At 41.6% G+C, this 23492-nt stretch overlaps 2 protein-coding genes across 3 annotated transcripts in view; both read left to right on the plus strand.

Annotated features, from left to right (window-relative positions):
• Positions 1–2127, plus strand: ddx28 (DEAD (Asp-Glu-Ala-Asp) box polypeptide 28). Its single transcript, XM_063463771.1, has one exon. It carries the CDS (start codon positions 177–179, stop codon positions 1860–1862), a length of 1686 nt encoding a protein of 561 aa, XP_063319841.1. The 5' UTR covers positions 1–176; the 3' UTR covers positions 1863–2127.
• A 2346-nt stretch (positions 2128–4473) lies between these two features.
• Positions 4474–23492, plus strand: part of tln2a (talin 2a) — a 99918-nt gene continuing 80899 nt past the window's right edge. The window contains exon 1 of one of the 2 annotated variants that reach the window (XM_063477895.1): positions 4474–4631. The gene's annotated coding sequence lies outside the window, so the exon portion shown is untranslated. Of the gene's footprint in view, positions 4632–4749; positions 4970–23492 lie in introns of those variants that run through there. The other variant, XM_063477904.1, reaches the window with a different exon arrangement.

Consider the following 23492-nt stretch of genomic DNA (forward strand, 5'->3'; position numbering starts at 1 on the left):
CATGGCGACATGACTGTCTAGTATATAATTTCTGCGCCTTTTTGGACCTTTATATTGTCTTTTGTGGAATTACAGTGAATTTAATCAGCTTTATTTCCAAATTTCTATGGTTCAGTTTTGCTGCTTTTTCTCGTCAGCTGACCTTTGGACACTTGCGAGCCGGTTAAGTATTTAAAATGCAGGCTGTGAAGGTCGCCCATCTGGCTTTGGTAGCGTCCAGAGCTCTCGGATCAAGAAGATTGTGTTGCTGTGAGCTTTTTAAAGCGTCAGCTTGCCTTCGATCTCTCGGTCAGAGTCGCTTCTGTCAGACTGGAGCAGAGACCGCGGTCATTCGTATTCCCCGGTACCTGCAGAGACGCGTTGAAAACGTGAAGGAAATTCGAAGCAAAAGCAAGATCAACACCATCAAAGCTGGAAAGCTCCTCATCCAGAGCAAGAACCCAGCTCTGAACCAGTCTGCCGGATACATCCTGGGAAAATTCGAGCAGCCTTCTCTTTGCTCTAAAGGATGGAAACATAACAAATCATTCGGTGACTATTTCAGCATCAACAACGTCAAGGCTGTTGCACCTTACGTTGCTGAAAACGGGAATGAGGACGCTGGACAGAAACCGCTAGCCACTTTTAACAATCTCCACATCTGCAAGGAGCTGGTGGAGACTTTAGAGACTCTCAGTATTAAACATCCCACCACTGTGCAGCTGCAGACCATCCCCAAAGTCATGAGAGGTCACAATGTACTCTGTGCTGCTGAGACTGGCAGTGGGAAGACGCTGAGTTATCTCCTACCTGTTATTCACAGACTGCAGGCTGATAGGGAGTCTGAAAGTTACTCTGAGAGTGCACACAAGATATGCACTGTGGTTCTTGTGCCTTCAAGAGAGCTGTCAGAGCAAGTGGCAGCTGTGTCCAGGACTCTGTGTGCGCCATTTGGTTTCGTTACAAGGACCGTTGGAGGAGGACGAGGTGTGGGACACATCAAGACAGTCTTCAGGAGGGATCATCCGGATATTTTAGTGGCTACGCCAGGTGCTCTGGTCAAGGCCCTGCGGAGGCGTTGTCTGGATTTGAGTGAGCTGAGGTTCTTTGTGGTCGATGAGGCTGACACAATGTTCGACCCCAGCTTTTCTGACATGCTGGAGAACATCCTGCTCCACATCAACGTTGCTAGTGATCCCAAGGAAACACGTGGCCTGGGTCACAAAGCACAGCTCCTCATGGTTGGGGCAACCTTCCCAGGCGGTGTGGGAGACGTGCTCAGCAAGGTGACAGATCTTGGAAAAATAGTTATTATTAGGAGCAAGATGCTGCACTTTCTTATGCTCCATGTTAAACAAACATTCCTGAAGGTAAAAGGTGCTGACAAGATCCTAGAGCTCCACCAAGCTCTGAAGCTGCTGCAGCAAGACAGAGGTGGAGGCGCAGTTCTGGTGTTCTGCAATAAGTCTTCCACCGTCAACTGGGTTGGATACTCGCTTGAAGAGATGGGGGTAAAGCATGCACGTCTCCAAGGGGAGATGCCTGCTGCTGTGCGTGCAGGAATCTTCCATTCCTTTCAGAAGGGCAACGTAGACGTGCTGATATGCACGGACATTGCCTCACGTGGCCTGGACACATCCAGAGTGCGCTTGGTCGTCAACTACGACTTCCCAGAATCCCACACGGACTATATCCACCGAGCAGGCAGAGTAGGGAGAGCAGGTGGTGTAGAGGATGGGGAGGTGCTCAGCTTTGTCACCCATCCCTGGGATGTGGAGCTGGTGCAGAAGATTGAGACAGCTGCACGCAGGAGATTGAGCTTGCCAGGCATGGAGTCCGACATACATGAACCAAAGCCCATAATATTAAATGAAATGGAGTAGATGTTTTTGTGTGTTTGTGATTTAAGTGCAAAACATGGAACAGAATAGATTTTAAGGAATGGTTATTTGAAACTAAACTGCAGTCAAAACAGCTACACCCATGTGTCTGTGACTTGCAAATGTTAGATTATTGGAAGTCTTGCCATTTTTCCCTGGATATAACCTGGAAGGCTTTAGTTGCAGAACCTATAAAGCTCACGTTTAAGAATGATTTGTGTGTGCTTCACATCTAAATGTATTTTTCTGCCATGTACAAAATATTGTCAACACCTTTATCTTTTGATTAAAAATATGTTCTGCTTGTACAGATACAACATTTGTTGGGTATATTTCTGTTAACTGATGCAGTCTTTTTTTCAAAATGCTTTCAACTCAAAGTAAAACCTAATAGCATATTCCTCCTGTGCAGTTGCATTTACTAACATTAAGAAGCATAATAGATTAATGGCTGTTAAAGTCTGGATTGGAAAGCGTCTAATTTTTGAATCTATGTTCAATCTTTCTTTAGGGGCAGCAAAAGTTTTGATAGGTTTGTCACGAATCTTATGTTGCAGACTTAAACCTCCTCAAAACATCTAAAAAACAAAACTTTTAGTTATTACCTCATAAAAAGTTTTAAAATCTGTAAGAGCATTAAATTGGAGTGAGTGTTGCCCTCATTTATGTATTGCATGTATTCTGCCACAAGGTGGCGGCATTTGGCTGATTTTGGTTTGTAGAGGGCTTAAAGGTGATTACATGTGCAGAGGAAGGATTTATGCATTTCTTTATTTTGCTTTCTGCTCATTGCAATTAACTCGGCACAGTGTAAATAGCATATTATGTGCCCACCTAGTAGTTTGTGTGCTGTGGCTTCCTGCATGTTGTTTTGTGGTATAGATGTAGTTCATCAAACTAAAGCAGTAATCAAAGTGTTACAGCCGAATAGCTCTTATTGTGGTAGGTCTGCAGTACTTGAAAGGATTTCCCCCTCCTCTTTCATGTCTATGAGTACTTGTTGAAAGCAAAATGAAAAATTGCAGGCTTTTATTTTGTAATGCTCATTAACGTGCCTGGTGATTTAAGCTGGAGTCGTTGTGGAAGTATAGAGATTACAGGGGCAGACGGACCTCAGCGTGAGGCAGACAGTGTTAACGGCACTGAGGGTATCAAGGGGCTTCCATGACAATGTTTGGTATTTAGCTGTAGTTGTCCTGCTCCAGCTGGGGTCGACATCTTTGAGCTTTTCCCCCCACTTAGGTTCACATTTCACCCCAGTTTGCCCTGACAACAAGAACCCGACATCCACTTACAGCATGTGGAACAACTGCTTCCAATCCCTCAACTTATATTTTTGTTCAGTTTTAACCCGAGTGGCCCCTGTAAAGTAAAACACCTAAATACTGTGTAGAGTTTCCTTTATTTGTCTCGCTCCCACATAGTTTGCTGGGTCCCATTTCTCAAATGGCTTAAATCAGTGGTTTAAATCCATCATTTAAGTCATGGAGCACATATAGCTCCATTTGACCTTAAGTGGGTTGAACTGGTAAAACATAATAACACACATAACTGATTTTTTTTACATTATTTCCCAGTTCTAAAGCCGTTAAGCAGTTCAGTTGGTTATTAAAAAGAAACTTGCTGGCACAACACCTCACTTTAGTGGCGTGGCAGGCCGTGGGTGATGTGAATGTCAGTAAGAAGGCTGACAAACATTGATGATTCAGAACTGTGGCCTGGATGAAATTAGCAGTTCAGACATCCACTTTCATGACGTTGACTTAGGTTGACTTAATACATAGTTCTTCATTTATTACTATTGTGACATATATGCAGCTGTCTTCTGGGGCTTTGGGGGAGCTTCACTGAGTTTAAGACAATAACTCCGTCAAGGTCAAAGGGACTGTGTGTGTATATAACCTGAGAGGTGATGGAGACAGTCTAAGATGCATTCTAGAAAATGTGGCAGTCCTATAAGCTCAAGCTCAATTCATTCTATCTGCTGATTTTCAGTTCAGTGTTCAGTCAAAAAAAAGTGTTTTTTTTAGTGTTTCCTGATTTGGAAATTTGGCTCATATGGTGCAGTTTTGTACATCAGCATCAACATCTGCATATTTGTCTGCTGGAGAGAGAAAGTTTCTCTCAGTCGCTGGTGTATGAATATGTTTTTGTGACCCTACAAGTAGTTTAGAGATCTTTTGCTGTCCACTATACTGCCTAGTCAGTCAGATATTTCCATTTTTCAGTGTGGGAAGAACCAGTAGCATTAAATATGAGAATTATCAACTAGGTACATTTCCTTCTGTGTTATAAAATCAAAGCTGAATATTTTTTTCCAAGCCCTGGACTTTCAAAATATTTGAGCAGGTGCTGATGTTTGCGTGCCTTTTTTCTTCTTCTTTTCTTTTCTTTTTAGTTTCTGGTTTTAGTACATCAATGCTCGTCCGTTATTAAAAAGAAGAAGAAAACGTGTGAAACACTACATCACCTAATCCGATCCATTTTGTAGTTTAACTGGGTATAGCTATGACCAAACGGACTACAAAACGCTTGGGCCATTAATAATGACGCATTTCCTCTTTGCCCCACCGTAGGATTATCCCCCGTCCCCTCCCCTCCCCATTTACGCACACACATACACACGGCACCTCTGCTGCTCACACACTGTTGGCCACTTGGAAATTTCCCCTCAACGCGCAGGATATTTTAGTGCTGAGGAGCGGGGCTGCCGGCTAATGTGCATCTTCTCAGGGCTGACTTGCCTGAAATGCCCCAGCAGAGGATTTGAAGGTAGGTTTACACCCCCCCTGTAATCGGTTTAATCTGGTGACCATCTCCCCCCCCTGGCAGCAGCAGATCTGCCTGACCTCTCCGACCAAGCTTTTTAATCAAACTGCATGCTGTGTGTGAGCGTGAGAGTCCCAGCCCCTCTCTCTGCTCTGTGACTGCGCTGCATTTTTTTCTGAATGGATCTGCGGTCTTTCAGTCGCCGTGATGCTCATTTGAATTAACGAAACTTGTGGGGGTCTCTAATTGCTGACTTTTGTGGTTGCATCGCGTCGTTTTTTTGCTTTTTCTTTCTTGGGCGACTTGTACAGACCACATGGTTGCAGCAGGGGGGTCGCCCGGTGAGTTTGGTTTTCTGTCTCTTATCTTTCCGTTTTCCCTTCTTTTGGCCTTTGAAGCTGCAGGATCGAGCGTGCGGTGAGTGCGGAGTCTAAAGACTTCACGGAGCGGCTGGTATCCTAACTTGCATTGCACTGGCCGGAGAAAACCAACCTCCGCCATGTTTCCATGTCAGTCAAGCTGCCTCTCGTACGAGCAGGCAATTGTTTCCAACTTTTTAAATCGTTGTTTTTCACGCGCTTGCGTCGGAAACGCACGCGTTAAAGGCTGCAACCTGTACGAAGCCAGTTACAATCGCCCAATATCACATGGCTTGCAGGAGGAGGAGGAGGAGGAGGGGAGCACCTATGTTTGAGCTGTGGGCGTTATTGCCACCTTTTATCCATGGCTGAGTGCACGTGATTGCGATTCTTCTGGCTAACCTGTGATGGAAAATGCAAACCGCGACATCTTGGAGTAATGTATGGCTCCACCACTGCAGCAGGTTGTGTTGACTAAATGGTGAGGATGAGTGGCTCAGCTGCCACACCCCTTCATAGAAAGACGAGGCTGGTTATGTTTTTACACTGATCACATGTTGTTGTTATTATTAGTATAGCAGGGAATCTGGTGATGTCTCCAAATGTCTCCTCTTGTTTGGCGTGGGACTGAGCTGGGAGATCACCTGTGTGTGTGTGTGTGTATGCTAAGTTTGTGTGTGAGGAAGGATCAGTGCAGGCCATTGCTACTAGTATTAGAATGAATGGACCTATCAGCAGCCTGGGAATTTCAGTGAGCCTGGTGTGTAGACTGTGACAGTTCTCATGAGATTGCTGGCCAGGTATTGAGGAAGAGTTGCCTGTAATGCAAAAGTACTCTCCTGAACACCCCCCCCTTCATACGCACACACACACCTCCTTTGGATCCCCCCACACTTCCTTTGGATGCCTCCACCCCCAAAAGCTGCCCAGACCTTGGCTTGTCAGAAGAAGACACATGACCTTATTGGCTGCAGGCTTGAGCGTGTGTGTAGTGCCTCGGGAGAGTGCTCTCCTGTGACTGTTCTTTTAGGTATGTTGAACATGAGTCTGAGCGTTGAGATCTGGCTGACAGTAAGGACAGCATACCCTGTGGGGAATGCTCGGCAGATATCGGATATGTTTGCCCAGAAATCTATAGTTAATAAAGGGGCTTCAGCAAAAGAGAATGTCATCGCTCCACCTCAAGTTGCCCTGTGTTAAAATCTGTCCTTTCAAAATGGCAGCTCTCGTCTAATGAGCCCAGCTTCTGTTTTCGCGTGCTTATCATTTATTCTTCTGTACATCTCTGTGAAAATGTCATTCTCCCAAGCCCCCGTACCTAGCTGTTACTATCTGCCGTCGCCGCTGCTTGGTATGCAGCTCTGGCACCGGCGACGACACTGATCATTTATTAAACTGGCCAAACTCACTCTGGCTTCCTTGACATAAAAGCAGCAATCAACAGCGTTTTCATTACATTAGCAACTGTGCTGACCTTTTGGAGAGTGTGTTTATGCATCCATTACACTCTTAGTAGTTTTTCAAAGCGGAGTCCTGCACAAAAGCCCTTTTTATTTTTCTTTCTTTCTGTTTTTTTCCCCAGTGTAACTGTTCAGTTATTTAGTGCTGAAGTCAATGGAGATGGAGTGAGAATTGCAGAGATGTTCTTGATGAAGTATTTCATTCTGCATTTCAAAGTATCACACATTTTATTTTTTTTAAAAGATTTCTCACATTAATAAATGCTTTATTTATAGGTTTAGCAGAAGTTTACAGCTGGAAGATTGCATGGATTGTGATAATCATTTAGCTTGTCGATATCTGTTGGGGGTTTTAACTTTCAATGGAAATGTGCTCCTGGCTTCAAGTCCAATCTGTGGGGTTACTCATCAGCTGCACATGGCTAGTTTATAGATTTTTCTCATTGTTCTGCATGAAATCGGGCCTCTGCTGTCACCTCTGACCACAGAGAGGAAGTAATGAGCAAACCGTAATGACACTTTAATGACACTGATAATGCAGCGGATTAGTTTGCGGTTGCCATGCTCAGCCAGATATTTCTGCTGTGCTCTGTTGGCAGGGGGAAAAGGAACGTACAGAAAGTGTTATTTTCATGGTCAGGGTCAGCAGTGTTGTTGTGTACAGCAAGCAAGTTCAAGTTTTCTATTGAGATTTTCTTTGAGAGACTGCAAGAGGGGGAAAAAACACTCTGCTTGTGAACTGTTTACCCTTTAAAAAAAGTATTTTATGCAAAAGCTGCAAAGTGAACAGACTATTTGTAATGCAGGTGGAGGGAAAACAGTGAAAGTTGTGCAACGAAAGCTACATTCATCAAACGTAATACAGCTTAGGTTCAAAATTCTGAAGCAGCAGCTATCCCTTGATGCTCGTTCCAGAGTCGCTCTGAAGTAAACCAGCTCTGGTTGCTTTTAATGCTGCACTGACCTCGTGAAGCTCTGTCTCTACTCTTCGTTTGTTTCCCAGGGCAGCTCCCAGCTGGTCACCTGGAATTAATTTTGTTGTTTTTTCTTAACGTGGCTCTCAGGGCCTGAAACAAATGTTTGGAGCTGGTTGCCAGATTGGTAACTAAGCATCACTGTTTGGCTGAGAAAGCTGGCAAAGATAATTGGTGTAGTTTAAACTGTTTGAGTGACAATGTTCTTATGTGGGTATGCAATTATAGATGATCATTGTATGAATTACTTGTCAGGGTGAAAAGGGGAGTGATGACCTCAAGCATGCCTAATCACATTTGCAGTTTGACTCATGTCACATCGATGCTGTTGATTTGTTTAACGATGACATTAAAGCTTTTACTCCTGAGCATGCACTGAGCAGGCTTAGTCAGAATAGTCTCATCTATGTTCAGCGTTCGTACTTGGATACACGGTGCCTGCTTGTCCTTGTTTAGGGACGTCTTGTTGGGCTATTTTACATCATCTGTTCTTCTCTTTTGCTACTTTGTTAGTTCAGCCTCTGAACAACTAGACTAGCAGACTTGTTTTATCAGTCGTGAATGGTTGATGGTCTAACTTTCCGTCGCTTAAATCAGGTTTTTGTTTGACTTCAGCATGTCAGTATGTGTGGTGGGTCCCTTTGGTGAAACTAACATTTTGACATTTATCTTTGTCCTTTATGTTCTTCAGCCTCAGTGATGGAAAAAAGCATAGCTGTAACTTTGGATTCAGCTAATGATTCTTTTCAATCCATGGGTGCAAACATGCTCTTAAATAAAAAGAGTGGGGTTTTTGTGTTGTTTTTTTTGTTTTGTTTTGTTTTTTTGTTAAGCAAAAGCTATTCAGTGGTTTATACTCTCTACATACCTTTCTTTGAAGCTCTTTGCACTGTTACTGGTGGAGTCCAACATTCCTGCCTTGTATTCTAACAACCTGTGTATGCATAACTGCAGTGTGAGTTTGTATGGCTGCTCTGTAAGCAAATAAATCAGTTCTTCTACTGTGTTTATGACAAATTAAATACTCGAGGAGCGCTTGCAGCCCACATTAAACCCCACCTGATGCTGCTGTGTAAATCAAAGTGTTAAATCAGATAGGCCTGACCCAGTGACAAGATTTACAACTTTAATGTTTCATGTCAGCTCACAGAGTTCATCTGAAAAGGCTCTGTAGGGCCATTTTCATGAAGGCAAGAGCTTCAACATGGCCGTATGGCTGACCTGCACACAGTAGAGGCAGAAGTGTCTGTTCCACTGTTACATTTCTTGTTCTGCGGTTCTGGCTACAACTGCAGAATTCCCTCTATGTATAATATTTTTTTTTTTCAGTTCAATTTAAATCAGTTTTATTTATGTGCTAAATAACAACAGCCGTCACGTTAAGGTGCTTTATATTGTAAAATAATGAACCCAAAAATAATAAATAAATAAATACAATTTTATTTATATAGTACCTTTCTAGACAGAATCACAAAGTGCTGCACATAAGATAACGAGTCATAAAAATATATATTTATTTTTTTTTTAAAAAAAGAAACGACATAGGGCTGTAGCAGATCAGAGATGTAAGCTGGTGCCAGTCCGTGCACAGCTCTGTAGGTCAAGACCAGGATCTTAAAATGGACTCTAAATTCAACAGGAAGCCATTGTAGATGAGCTAGCAACGGTGTCACATGTGAATACTTAGAGGATTTTGTCAAAAGCCTAGCTGCAGCGTTTTGCACAAACTGCAGACGATCCAGAGAACCTTTGCTTAGACACATAAACAGCGAGTTACAATAGTCCAAGCGCGAGGAAATAAATGCATGTATAGCAATCTCCAGTTCAGAGCGAGATAAAATCGGGCTTAGCTTAGCCACATTTCTTAAATGATAAAAACAAGACCGAACCAGAGATTTCACATGACCATCCAATGTGAGAGTCGAGTCAAAAGTGACACCTAAATTCCTGATAGAGGATTTAGCATACACTGAGGCTACGTCCACACTAATGCGTTTTCGTTTGAAAACGCATCGTTTTCTCTCCGTTTTGGCCTCCCGTCCAGACGGCGCTTTCCTCAAGGGAAAACGCAGCGTTTTGAAAACGCTCTCGAAAACGAATACGTTTCACAACAGACCTGTCCCGTCGCAACGTGGACACTCGGAAACGCAGACTTTCTAAAACGATGACGCATTTTAGTCATGTGATGCAGTCATGTGACCAATTAGACAAAGATAGCGGGGGGCATTATACAGCAGCTGTTTTGATTGCTCTCAATTTTGACAGCCCTTAAAAAAAATTAATATCAGTTTATACATGCTCCAGATAGCTTTTCTTCAAATTCTTTAATTCTCACTCACTTTTGCGCATGCGCAGGACTGGAATGTAAGTGTTTTGGGCCGTATCAATGTGGACGCACAACTCTGTGAAAACGACTGAAAACGCTAGTGTAGACGCGGAGGGTTTTCAGACGAAAACAGTTTTCAAATCTATCCGGGCTAGTGTGGACGTAGCCTGAGAGAGGACCAAGAGCTTTCACTATTTGCGATAAAAATATGTCAGGAGCACATACGAGGACTTCGGTTTGCCCCTCGTTGAGTTGGAGGAAATTTTCAGCCATCCAACGTTCTAACAACCTGTGTTAGAACGGAGAAAACACCAACAATCAGACAATACTTGGCAACAGTGGGAAGGAAAAACTCCTTTTTAACAGGAATAAACCTCTAGCAGAACCAGGGTCAGGGATGTACAGTCATCAGCCATGACCGATCAGGGTGAGGAGAGGAAGGCAGGACAATAGACACACTGTGGATGATTAAATGCAGAGTGGTGTATGAACATCACTGTTCAATGGGAAACCCCCAGTAGCCTAGTCCTGCTGCAGAGTAACCTGGGTAGGATTCAGGGTCACCTGGTCCAGCCCTAACTATATGCTTTAGCAAACAGTGAAGTTTGAAGCCTAATCTTAAAAATATAGAGAGAGTCTGTCTCCATAATCCAAACTAGGAGCCATCCTATAAACCACATGTAAGCCAGCATTCTGAGAGCAAAGTGCTTTGTTGGGGTGATGTGGTACTATGTAGTCTTTAAGATAAGACGGGCCTGACTATTCAAGACCTTGTATGTGAGGAGAAGGAGTTTGATTCTGGATTTAACAGGGAGAGGCAGAAAGATTAAAATACAAAGGGTTCTTTCTTTCAAACTTCAGTTTGTACAATTAAATGTCTCACATGCTGGGAAGAAAAAACTGAATATTTTGGTGTTCTTTATGCCAGGATCTGACTGGAGACATTTTAATGAGTGTCTGGCCCAGTTCAAGTTAACAAAATCAGAGAATTTTACAGTTTGTTGTGCCCAACCTAGGCATGCATGGCCTTAAACGCAAGAGTGAAATCACAAGATTCCCATCAGAGAGGCTCCCTGTGCCTGCCTCCTTCTTATGTGGAGTTTTTGGATAGTGTCAGATAGAGAAAAGATTGGATAACGTTCGATTATCCTTCATTTATGAGGTAAGAACTGGCAGCAAGTGATTGGCTCATAACATATTGAAGTCTCAGTGCCAGGCTTTTTAATTCTTTAAAATGTCTGTGGGGGAAAAAAAGAATATTGTATTGCGACATTAAAAAATGAACAGTGTAAAGATTAATGCCCAGATATTAAAGAATACTACCAGTTGAACAAGCAAACAAGTGCACTGATTGTGATGTGTAAGTTTAGGATGATGGTTACAGTTGGATGGATGCAGCAGAGGCTGCCTTCTTGGCACATCGTATCTACTTTCTGTTTTTTCCCACCTCCCACTGAGTTCTCGTTTGCCTGCCTCCCACTCACTTCACCATCCCATGTAGATTGCATCACAAATAGAAACCAGTACCGTGACTGCCCACTGGTAACATGAAGAGCTATTTCTGCACAACTAGCCTTTCCTAATTGATTAGTTTTAAATACTCAGCATGACTCAAGGGCAGGATATGTTCACTGTGTGTGTGCGCCGAGGGGGTGGTGGTTTCTGTTTTGTCTATAATTAAACATGAAGTATGTTTTAGGAGGAGCAAGCAGTCTGTCTGAGCAACTGTTGCCCTGCAGCAGGCTCCATATGTGGCTCTGTACATTCTTTGATGCGAGGTGGACGACCCTCAGTCTGGTTTAAAAATACAAAATTTTGGTCATGCCTTGCAGTTTGGAGCAGCGGTAGCCAGTATGGTTGTCATAGAGACGAGAGATGGGAACTCATGCTGCTTACTACGACAACAGGGTTTTAAACTGGAACAAATGAGTGCCATTGTGCCCAGAGATACATTTATATTTTGTCCGGAATCATACTTTCTAGCATTAAAGCATCTAATGTGGGCTTTTAACACAGGATATTCTTATTTGGCAACAGAGGAGCTGAGAATTTACTGTCCTGCCAAATTGATTTGTCAAATGTTCCACACCTGAAAGAACAGAGCTTCCAACCTCGGCGCAGCAGTTATCTATCTCTGTCAAAACTAGAGATGGTCGATCCTTCAGCTGGAACACAGACGTTCTTATGCTGTCTGACAATCGCGTTCATAAATTCAGAAAATAATACCGTGTTGAATATGATGTAGCGCTCTAAAGGTGAAGTGTGGCGAAGTAATCCTGTTTCAGTTTAGTACTTTGAAATGAACAGTTATTGCTGAATTCCAGTGCTGTTTTTTTTTGCTTTAAGTGCTTGTGATGGGGCTGTGTTGCAAGCTTTTGGATTATAATAATGAACTTTGGTTTTAGTGTGCATCTATTATGTTAATGAGCGCGAATGGTTGTCTGTCTCTGTGTGTTAGCCCTGCGACTGGATGGATGGATGTTTTTATCTCTTTATAAACCTATTTGTGCTGGCCTCCACAATAGTCCCAGGTTTCCATGTGGTGCTTCGGGAAAATAACTTGCCTGCCCCAGGGTAGCTGTTCTGGTTGTAATCTAAACTCACTATGATGAAATGCATGTCCTTTTAAGCTACATAAACATCTGTAAGACAGATCAGTGTTTCTTGGAACAAATCCAGGTTCTCTTTAAAACATCAGCTTGCAGTTTCAGGGCTTTTGGACAAAGTCAACCATCATCTCAATTTTTGGATGAAAGAGTATCTGCTCTGAAATGTGTTTCAGGTTACAGCTGAGCTCTTCAGCTATTACTGGACTGCATCTCTGGCAGAAATCCATGCTGCCGTAGTTGCCACCTCGAGGCTCATGCCTCTTAGTCACCAGGGCAGAAATGAAACCTAATCAGGTGTGTGGTACTTCTAGTTCACTGCAAACAGTGTAGATTGGCTGTTTTGTACAAAACCACATGTGGGCAGCCACCCTTGTGAACCATGTTAGTATGTAACATGCTGTAATTTTCACATTTCTCTTCAGCAAATCTTACATTGCTTAAGGCAGTAAAATTCAGTCTTCATTTACCCTCCTCTTCTCTCTGCTTGGGGGTTGTTTGATCTGGCTGAAGTAACCAGAAAACGTAGTAGTTGCCTAAAGGTTGCAGGATCTTGTCTGTTAAATAGAGAATGTAATAGAGTCAGTCTGCAGTAGAAATTAAACTATGCAGCTATCTCTGTACTACAGCAGTGGTTTAACTTAATGAATCGACTAATGAATCTTTGAAGTCGGGAGTTGTACATGTGATGATGAATTTCTCAGAACTCTTTCAGATTATAGGGATTCTCTAAATGTTGTCTTTCTTAGTAAATGTTTTCTGATTACACATCTTATGCCTGTTTCTCTTGGATAACTTGCATGTAATAATTTAAACACTGAAAAACTCCAACTGCTGGTCAGTAAAGAGAATATTGGGCATTTACTAGATTTCACACTAGCAGTCTCCTACTTATCAAAGGTTGTTGTCCTGTCTCTTTTAACCAACCCAAAACTTCAGATGCCGGACCATTGTCCAACAAAAAGAGCAAGAGTTTTGCTATGGTGTAAAAAGACAACAGCATAAAGAAAGGAAAAATGTACTGCTGTGGTGGTATGCGAGCAGCATCTCCAGAATCCATTGGGAATCTAGCGAATCCACTGCCAGAAAATTAAAAATGGTGGATGAGCACATCATGATTTGATTGCTCTGCCAATGAAAACCTCAGACCCACCCTTCTATTTTAAAGATGAGGACATGTTTCTTCTGTCGCTTTGAAGCCGCCTGGGCAGTCGGGGAATAATGTTACGACGAAGTCATGGACAAATGGTGTTCTCATTACTCGACATGAATGTTGTTTGTTGACAAATTTCAACATTTGTGTCACTCATCAAATTATTTCTGTCGCTGTGACGTAGCGGTTCGTGAAAATAATCCTACTCTGGAATTCCCCCTGGAAGCTGTTGTGGAGCAGCTTGGAGCTTTGTTGCACAGGGGTGAGTGTTCATTCTGGGAGTACTGGAAATGTATTCCACCATCACCCGTTAGCTCCTCCCTAGCCCTCCTGCAGCCTGGGGAGGCTATTCTTGGTTTTCCCATAAGTATAAATTCTTGCTCTAAATGCTTTTCATGGGGAGTCACCTCTCTATATAAGGCCGCCCTACTGGCAGAGGGACTGAAATGGCTTCAGTGTTGCAGAGCAGAAAGAGTAAATGGTCTGGACATGTGAAAATCATGAACTATCACAGTAAAACTTCACATCATTTACCTTTAAAGGATCACATCAGACCTGGCTGTTTTTCTTTAGTGGTGGTGAAAGGTGTATGTCTATGGGCTGGGCACCTTTACCAATTTAACATAATATAACATAAAATGAAACACCATATGTTCATGCAGATTTTCCCATATTAATTACTACATGGTTGCAGGCAGGCCTTAATGCTTTAAAACCATTATAGTTGCTATAAAACAGAACTTTGAAAATCTTTGATAAAGGGCTTTGATAAAATGTTGTTAAATGCATTTGTCTTATTTAGAAAATTGTGCCTAACATGGCTCCTTCACCACTTAGTTTATTACTATCAGTGCAAATAGAAATCAAATTACAAGGCGTTTGACTAGAAAGAACTGGATTATTCCTTTGAGGTTCTGTAGGTCAGTCTGCATTTTCTATAATGGCTCCAAAACAGCTCTATGCCCATCAGTATCAGAGAGCAGAACACATACATTTTTAAACATCAGTTAAACACATGGTTGACTGATAATGTGTTTTGTCAGCACTGAGTTGACTTTATCCTCTTGTTACCAACATGCCTCTCTTTAGTATGTTTATCCTTTCTTTCTCTTTTCCTTTTTTATCTTTGCAAAGTTTATGTTGTAGTATAGGTTATTTTTAAAATCTGGCCAGGGCTAAGGATGATGGGACGATGAGGCGTCTTGCTGAGGCTTCTCTCTAGCTGAATCCTTTTCTAACCTGGCCACTGTGGCCGGCACGTTGACTCACATTTGTGTCTAGAGTTGGTTGCTGGCCACTTTGGGTCACTGTGGTTTGGTTCTTTGTTTTAACTTCATGTTATTTTGTATACAAACCGAGTCCCAGCTATGTCAAAGGCATTTGCTCATCCTGTATTTTTTGCCACTATTTGCCTTATAGATTTGTTGATGTTAGTATGTTGTGGTAATTATGTTTACTGTCACTTGATATGCCAGTTGGAACCACCACCCTGCACCCTCCTGGTTCACATTAGCCCTAGACCTAACCTCTTCATCTAAAAAAAAATACTACAATGAATGATATTTTTATTTTTTAAATGTCTTGTAATATCATAAGTTTTGTGAATCCTTTATCAAGTTTAATTGTGTTGTGAAAATCCGATATTCTGCGAGTCCTTTTTTGTAAAATCTGACTGGAGGCATATTTTGTGTTCGAACATTATACTAATATTATTTTATAAATTTTTTCCCCCTTCTTTGCTTCCCTCTTGGTATGATGCTTTTCCCCCCCAGATACTTTTGTATAGTATGTGTCTCACTTTGCACCCCTCACAAACTTATCCAACCTGACGCTGCAAAATTCTGCAGATGGATGGCACCAGAAATAACACTTTAAATGGCTGTTAATGTATGTGTTACACAATCGCACTGTCAGTGCTCCTTTGCCCTTGGCCGAAGCCTTTCTGTCTGGAACAGGCTTGTGCTTCCCAACTCCCTGCAAACCTCTGATGTTGCATGTGGATGTTGTAGACTTTGAAAAGAGCTATATAAGGGAAACCATTCTTTGTTTATTAGTTAAGGGAGAGCACACGGGAGCGCTGCCAGGCCTCTCGGAGTAGAAAATGGGGACAGTAAGAAGAAGACAAAACACCACTCAAACAGAGTGTGCTTCGCTATGTGGAGTTGTAAACATCACCCTTTATTTTTTTAAGGCAGTGAAACGATTCAGGCAGCTGGCTTACATTACATGTGGAGAGCTCAGTGTTAATCAAGTGGCTTAAAATAGGATTTTATATGTGCAATGGGTTATGGACAGTGCACACTAATGCAGCTAGCCCCCAAGAATACTGTGGTAACATTAGCTGCCACTGACTGAGTATAGTCTGGTGGCTGCAGACGTCTCTTCTTCTGCTACAGTTTCATTGCATTTTTAAAAGTGTAATCAACAAATAAGATATGCCATATTAACACGTTACAATTTAACTCTTTTTTTTTCCCCCAAATGGATCATCTTTACATGGATGAGAAACATAGTGAAAAGTGCACGTTACAGTGGCTGTGACAGGTGACAGCTGCAAGATGGTGGTTAGGCTGCTAAATGTACTACCTGTACATGTTGAAATGTTATTCAGGCAGGAATGTCTGGAGATGTATTTTTTTTCCATTGATCCTAAGTCAAAAGTTGCTGTCGGCTTTGCGTAATCACTGCTACACCTTTAGCTTCTAAGTCACTGTATGTATGTGCACTATATGAATTGCATGTGATTTCACAAGGTCTTGACTTCATCTTGGCATTATTCTTGGTGTAGAATAAATGAAAACCATGAGATTTGATGCTTCATAATCACCGCATGCTTAATTTCAAAGGCCACTGTTTGCAAACAGCGGTATAATCACTCGTGGTCCTGGTTTGAATTTAATTTAGATAATCCAGTGTCAGTATTTTCTGCTTTGCCAATTTAAAATAAGATTGTTCCTAGTAATCTTCTGAGCTTAAAGTTGTTGCGCACTGTCTTTCATATCTACATGTCTGTGGGGAGCTTGTTCTCCAGCTGGCAAAGAGACAAATGCTCCATTGTCAGATTCCTCTATTTAGATGGACTCAGGCATTTTGTCTTTTGGAGTTGGGGTAGAATGCCAGCCTTGTCCTCAGTCGGGTTACTTATCTCCCCAGTGCAGAGCACACCCCCAGGGAAATTACTTGGGAGGCTTCCTCGCCCACTCCTTCAACTCTTTGACAACATGATTGAATGATGTCTTTCTTCAGGGTTTCTGCCAGAAAAAAGTTGTTGGACTCAGCTGAGTCTGTCTTATTGGGGTTTTTAAGACTCATCATATCAGTGAATGCAGCGTACTACTGTCTTATGCACTCGGCACACAGAGGCGGTCAGTTAAGGGATAAATTATTATAACAAGACATATACATACATATCAGATATAATATCTCTATAGTGTTATACTTCATAATGTTTGAGTCACACTGGCAGCTTTGCACATATAATCTTTCGCATACACAAAAAGGTTTCCCGCAGTTACTGTAGCACAGTCCACCTGGCATAGACGCAGGCTGCGTGGTACAAACAAAAAAGCAGAACTGCGTAGGCTACGTATCGCTCTACTACTTATTCTGAGATGACTCAGTGTTGCTGATAAGACAGAAAAAGAGAGACCTGGAACCTGCTTCAGCATAAAGAGAAAGTAAGGCCTCAGTCACATAGAGGCACCTTGGCAACCTCTGATTAATAGGGAAATATGTGTATTCCCCAACTGGTTGGCGAGTGGTTCCTCCTCTCCTCAGGTTAATTTGATTGCAATGGTGTTACTGCATAAAAAGCCTCCCTGTGATTGCTTTGGTTGCTGGTAGATTGCGAGTTGCCCATAGTTTGCATGGCTAAGCGGTAGTGAAACTAAAAACCAGAAATGGAGACAATTTGTCTTCAAAGTAAAGGTTTTGCCAATTCGTCACTGGATAGTCATTTTTCCCTGTCAGCTGGAGGTTGCCAGGGGGTCACTGACCAGTTCTGTGGGCTTCAGTGATTGGGGCATAACATATAACAGCGGCAGTGCACCAAAATAGTGATCCTCATTTACATACACTAGTACTTTATTTAAAAATATAAACTAGATATATATCAGCTGAACAAGTGAAGCTAAAAGTTGTTTTAAAAACTAACTTTTAAGTTTTATAGGATTTAAATTTAAAGTCATCTTACAGTGATATATTTGGACCACATCAAGTAGAAATATAGAGAGAGGAGTGAGGGGAAAAATTAGAATGCCATGATTTGTTTTTATTTTTTAAAGGTCATCTTTATTGTGGGGGGTGGGGGTTTGAGTAAGGAAGTGCATGGGTTCCCTCTTACTGGAATGATAAAATCTTCTTGATTTCGATCTCTCATACTACAAGCAGCAGTCTGTTCAAATAGGCATTTCATAAATCTGCGCTCCGCTAGTCTCCTCAGCTTTATTTTGCTCAAATATTCTTTATGTTCATAAGGTCAGTCAGCAGATAGCAGGTGGAAATTTGTTGCTGGCCGCTGTCAAAGAAAATGTTCATGCAGGGGCTCAGTCTGGATTTTGAACTGGCAACAGGCACTGCTATCATGCTGGGTTTATATGCCAGTTACAAGTGGCAGATGGGATTTTTTTTTTTGTTTTTGATCTGTTTTCCAAGATATCAAGTGCAGCTTGTTCCTTGATTAGAGTTTTGTTAAGTGTGTTGCCAAGCCTTATTGGCTTTTTAATGCAGCTGTGTGAGCAGGTGAATACTCGCGAGAAACCTGGGACCCTTGCATACTTTGGACTGCCATGCATTCCAATGATTTTCTTCACCTTGCATGGATTTACTAAGGCAGGCTGTGTTCACCTGAAACCGACAATTTTTTTTTCTTTTTATTGGAGGGAATTTCCTTTTTAATACACAGATGGTCACTGAGACGAACAGTCTGGTACTACTTGCATTTTTATTGAGAGACAAGAACAAAAATGCACTTTTCTGTCCATTAAAATGGCTGCAATAAATATTTCTATATTAACAATAAGAGGCTGATAATGAGTCTACAGAGAATTATAAAATGACTGGATTTTTCCTAAGCTACACGTCGTTTTTACCAAAACCACTCTATACTATGCAGCACAAAACAGCAGGAGGAAAGTTAGCAACTACCTTGTGAACATAGTGGAATACGTAGGAGCTAAAGAGAGCGATATTTCCCTTAGAAGTTGATCAACACTAATAACAGATCTGTCACAAGCACGGTTTGAATGGCATTGTCACCATGGCTGCTAATTCCTGTACTTGTGGTATGTTGCGCATGCTTTGACTTTTAGTTCCAGGCTCAAAGGAAACTTCAAAAACCTTTTATGAATAATAGACAAAAAAAAAAGTTAGGTTAAAGAGGCTTTTCTATCCACACCATACAAAGTACAAACATTGGACTTTTCTCATATTTCAACTCTGACGCTGGTCCATTAACATCAGAGAGCATAAAAGACAGTTCGTGTGCTTAAGGCAGACAGACCTATCAGAGGATATGAATGAAATTCCCCCACGAGTATAGCCTAAACTTGGTTTTACAAAACATGAGCTGAAGTCAAAATTTTTTGCTTCCAGCTATTTCCACCAGTCCTCTGTGTCTTACCTGTGTCCCTTAAAGCCTGATTGAACATTATAAGATTCCAAACACATAGATGGAGCTGGTCAATACAACGGGGAAAAAAATACTATCTGAACTTTTCCCCACCAATTCTCCTATGTTAGTAATAGTCAAGTTTATTAAGTGATTAATGATATTGTCATTTTTTTCCTGTTAATGAAACAAGGTCAGCTTACATTATTTATGGGACACGTGTATCATTACTGTAACCATAACTATTGTGACGCCTAATCATTAAACTAACAAATTAAGGCAACATGTTTCCTGATAACTCTGAAAACAGATTTTATGGTACCGTATAAGGCTGTGATTAGATAAATTATCTTTACAGTGAAACAGACTATTCAACCTTATATCAGCAACCCAGACTGCAGATTTGTAATAATAATTAGCAGTGAATTATTTCCGCTGCTATTATGTTGAAGGACTTCCGTCGTCACAGATGTTTGGACCTTCTAATCTCGCGATCGAGATCAAGGTTAAACTTCCATCACCTCTAAAACACTGTGGTAGGGATTGTATAAGTTGCTTAAATATGGACTTCGGGACTTTAAAATTTTCATAATTGTCACATTGACCATATTTTATTTGTTCTGATTTGCCCCAAATCTCATCTAATAAAAACAAACAAACAAAAAACCCTTTGTATCTGTCATTAATGTCATCAACTCCTCCGGGTATGTAACATGCTAAGAATTCATAGTGCTGGTTGCCTCCTTCCCTCCTGTCTCTTCCTTTGGTCTGGTTGTGGTATTCCTGCTGAAAGATAAGCTGTCCTGGAATCAGCCCCAGTCTGCTGACCTCGCAGGAAACAGTAGCTGTGCCACCCCCCATAACCCCCCCTAACGGTTTCTCTCTTTATCTCACCTTTTCTTTTTTTTCCCCCATTCGAATCTAACCCTCTCTTAATTCTTACAGCCCTATCTCTTCCTAAGCCTGTGGTTAGCGAGCATGTCAACACCTCAGCCCCGACCCAGCCACATGGATGAAATGACACAGGTTGGACTCACTAGGCTGTAAATCAGCACAGACATCTGGTAAACGGATGAAGTGTGGTGCATAGAGGGCTGGGATATTCACACTGCCTGTGTGACATTTTGAATTTTTAGCATTGTGTTTGTCTGGGTATCTAAAAAATTGACTCCTCTTGCATGATTTGTGATGACAGGAAATGGGTCACCGTGCCTTAACTTAGCTTGAGTTTAGTATTACTGTCAGTTGCGTAGAAAACATAATACGATGAACAACCCTCCTGAGATGCTTCCTACACCACTAGAATTATAGTGTTACTACAATGCTAAATGAGGTACTTAAGGACAATTTCCTCTTCATTTATACTTCTGTGCTTTTACACTACAAATGCTGTGAGTGCTGTAGCCAGCATTTTGTTCCATCTGTTAATTTTAATTATTTTTACATACATTAGATTATTACACTAATTAGATAATGACTGCATGTCGTTTTGACACAGGTGTAGTTTAGCCTATAAATCAGTTTCTAATATATTAAATGGCTGACCAAGACCTGGTTGTCAGCATGGATTGGGTAATGGATAATGTGTTCAATAATACCAAGAAGAAATTTGACACCAGTTAGATTTTAACTACAACGATTTGGTCTGTAAGCTCAAGATGGCTTAAATATGATGGAGCAACACTGATATGCTAGCTGAATGACATCAGCAGTAGAGCTGGGCCATATCATACCGTTCACGGTAACACCGGTATAATGTTGGGCAACGATAAGAAAATGAAATATCGCGATAGAATATGGGTAAAACGCGCATGCGCAGTGCCTTTTTTTTCATACGCACATGGCGGAAAAAGCATGGCGGCGATGGAGAATGAAAAGGGCGAAAGCGGATCGTTGAATGAAACGAATGAACCAGAATTGGTTTGTAAAAATGCTGCAACTTCAGTGGTGTGGAACTGGTTTAGCTTTCATCCGTCAGATACACAACAAAGCACTATTTTTGGTAGAGCATGCTAGCGGGCCGTCGTGTTTTTTGGAAAATACGGAACACTTAAAATCAATCCTTTGATTTTTCTGAAAATCGAAAGTGCCCCTTATAATCCCGTGTGCCTTTATGTATGAATTCTGGTTGTGTTTACTGACCTCGAAACGATTTTATGTGGTACACGGCGCTCGAAAATCTGTCAAATGTTTTAGTACGACTTTGCTAAACTACGAAGCCGCACCGCTTGATGGATTGTCGGAGCATTACAGCTATCGTAGGCAGGAGCTTTAAGTTTTGTGGATATTATACATGGTTATGCTGAGGATATGTCAGCCAATTTCCAATGGAAATGCCTTTTGGTTAAACTGTCAGCAAGGAATTTGCATTTGCACTGTTAAATATTTATATAACTTTAATGCACATAAAAGCTGCTTGTTTAAGTGAAAATACATTGATGGGTTTTTTTTTTTTTTTTTGCACTAATAAAGTTGTGGAGTTGTAAAGTATTTTGTCTATTGTCAATGATATCGTCAGTTATATCATTATCGCAAATTTTCAAATGTATATCGTGATAAATATTTTTGGTCATATCACCCTGCTCTAATCAGCAGTAATGTGGATATTGTATTTTAAAAACAAAGGTCAGGTCATTAGAATTAAATGCAGTCTTTGTTATAACTCCTCTGTCTTCGAACGATGGGATCTTAAAATCGAGAAGCATGTGTGCACGAGTGTGTGCACGCTCACCACCTTGTCTGCTTTCTGTTGCCAGAAACTCCCCAAACAATGCATAGCATTTAATGTAGTATGAGGTGAATTGGGAGCGGCTCTTGCCTTCTCCTAACAATAGAACTGACAAGCAAGGGGTCAGGCTTTCACTTTGCAGACGGCTCTGAAAAACTGGGCTTGGAGTAGCTGAATTGTTCACCCACAATAGGCAGTCGGAGGCCTGTAAGTCACTTTACCTCCCATGTCATGTTTTTCTTCTCCTTTGCTGTGACTGGGCCTCAGAGCAGCCAGCAGACTGCTTTTTAATTGGTTTTCCTGCCTGTTTGTCGGCTTACCTGCCAGGAACTGTTATCACATTCACTTGTCCTGAAATTGCCGCATACACTTTTTTTGGGGGTGGGGGGGGTGGGGGGGGTGTTTGCTTTAAGAAAGTGTCACGCCTGAAAAAAACCCACACTTCGCCCACTTAGAAAACCTTGACTGCAAATGCAGGTAATGAAAAAGATGAAGGGTGGCTCAGCAGTACTTTTGCTGGTTTAAACATATGTCGATCCATATACTGTAGCTCGTGGCCGCATTGCTTTTTGAAGGCCAAAATGACTAGAGCTACAGCAGCAGACCGTTAAGTGTCTGTTTGCAGCTGTCCATCCAATGAGCGGATTAGAGGACTCCCATATCTGTGCGGCTGAGATGCAAAAGAAGATTAGGTCAGCAGCTCATGAGGAAGGTTGGACCATCCTAATCTGCAAGACTGCCAGACTGAGACATGGCTTTTTAAACTGGTGATTTCTTGTACCTTGTAAATAATGTACTGACCCTGGCGGCCGTGTTGGTGAGCACATTTAAAGCCGAGAAGACCAAAAGGAAAAAGAAGCCAACTATTCTGTGGTGTAATGTGCTAAAATAAAAAGCTCCCTCCAATCAAGGCACTCATCGATTACATTTTCTCAAGTAACTTCTGTAGCTTTCTTACTAGATTTGATGTTCACGCAGCACCGTTGGTACTGTTTTGGGCCTTTATCAGCTGTTCTGGCACATATAAGAGCTTTATTATTATTTTGCCAGCAGTGAGTGGCAACATTTTTGCCGTATATTGACCAAAGTAACAATGGATAGTAGCTCTAGATTAGTCCAGTGGTGAAGTTTTGCTATACCAAAGCAATTGGTGTTTTTCCCATCAAGATGTTAGCTCCAAATGCAGTACAGGATTGTGCAAAGTGATCAGAAGGTGTAACCAGAGTACAGGCTCTATCACACCCTGCCAAGGAGTGCAAAAGTATGATTAGAATCAAGCTGCTCAGCTATGCCGTGACTGCTTAGCAGCTGGTATCTTTATGTCCAGCAAAACCTGTTTGAAACACTGGACCAAGGCCCAGATTTTTACCTCTGAAACTTGGTGAGCTTCTCCAGAAACCATTTTCAAGACAGATGGACAGCAAAAAAAAGGGAAAAAAAAAGTTATGACATGGTATTTATGTCAATTTAATACTGATATTATTTTTCTGCCAATTTGATTTGTGCATTTGCATTATCTAGTGTTAAGTGTTGCATAAAGCCTTTTGTTTGACGGTTGCTCTGTTCTGTTTTATGATGGTGAAAAAGGAAGGATCTTGTTGACTTGGCCAGTCTTTAATGTTTCAGCTTTTTCAGGGAATTTTTTTTAGG

The sequence above is a fragment of the Pelmatolapia mariae genome, linkage group LG1 (genome assembly GCF_036321145.2).
Source record: "Pelmatolapia mariae isolate MD_Pm_ZW linkage group LG1, Pm_UMD_F_2, whole genome shotgun sequence".
In the NCBI taxonomy this organism is placed as follows: domain Eukaryota; kingdom Metazoa; phylum Chordata; class Actinopteri; order Cichliformes; family Cichlidae; genus Pelmatolapia; species Pelmatolapia mariae.

What these genes read in the sequence shown, in the direction of transcription:
- ddx28 (XM_063463771.1), top strand. Translation starts at nt 177, where the DNA reads ATGCAGGCTGTGAAGGTCGCCCATCTGGCTTTGGTAGCGTCCAGAGCT.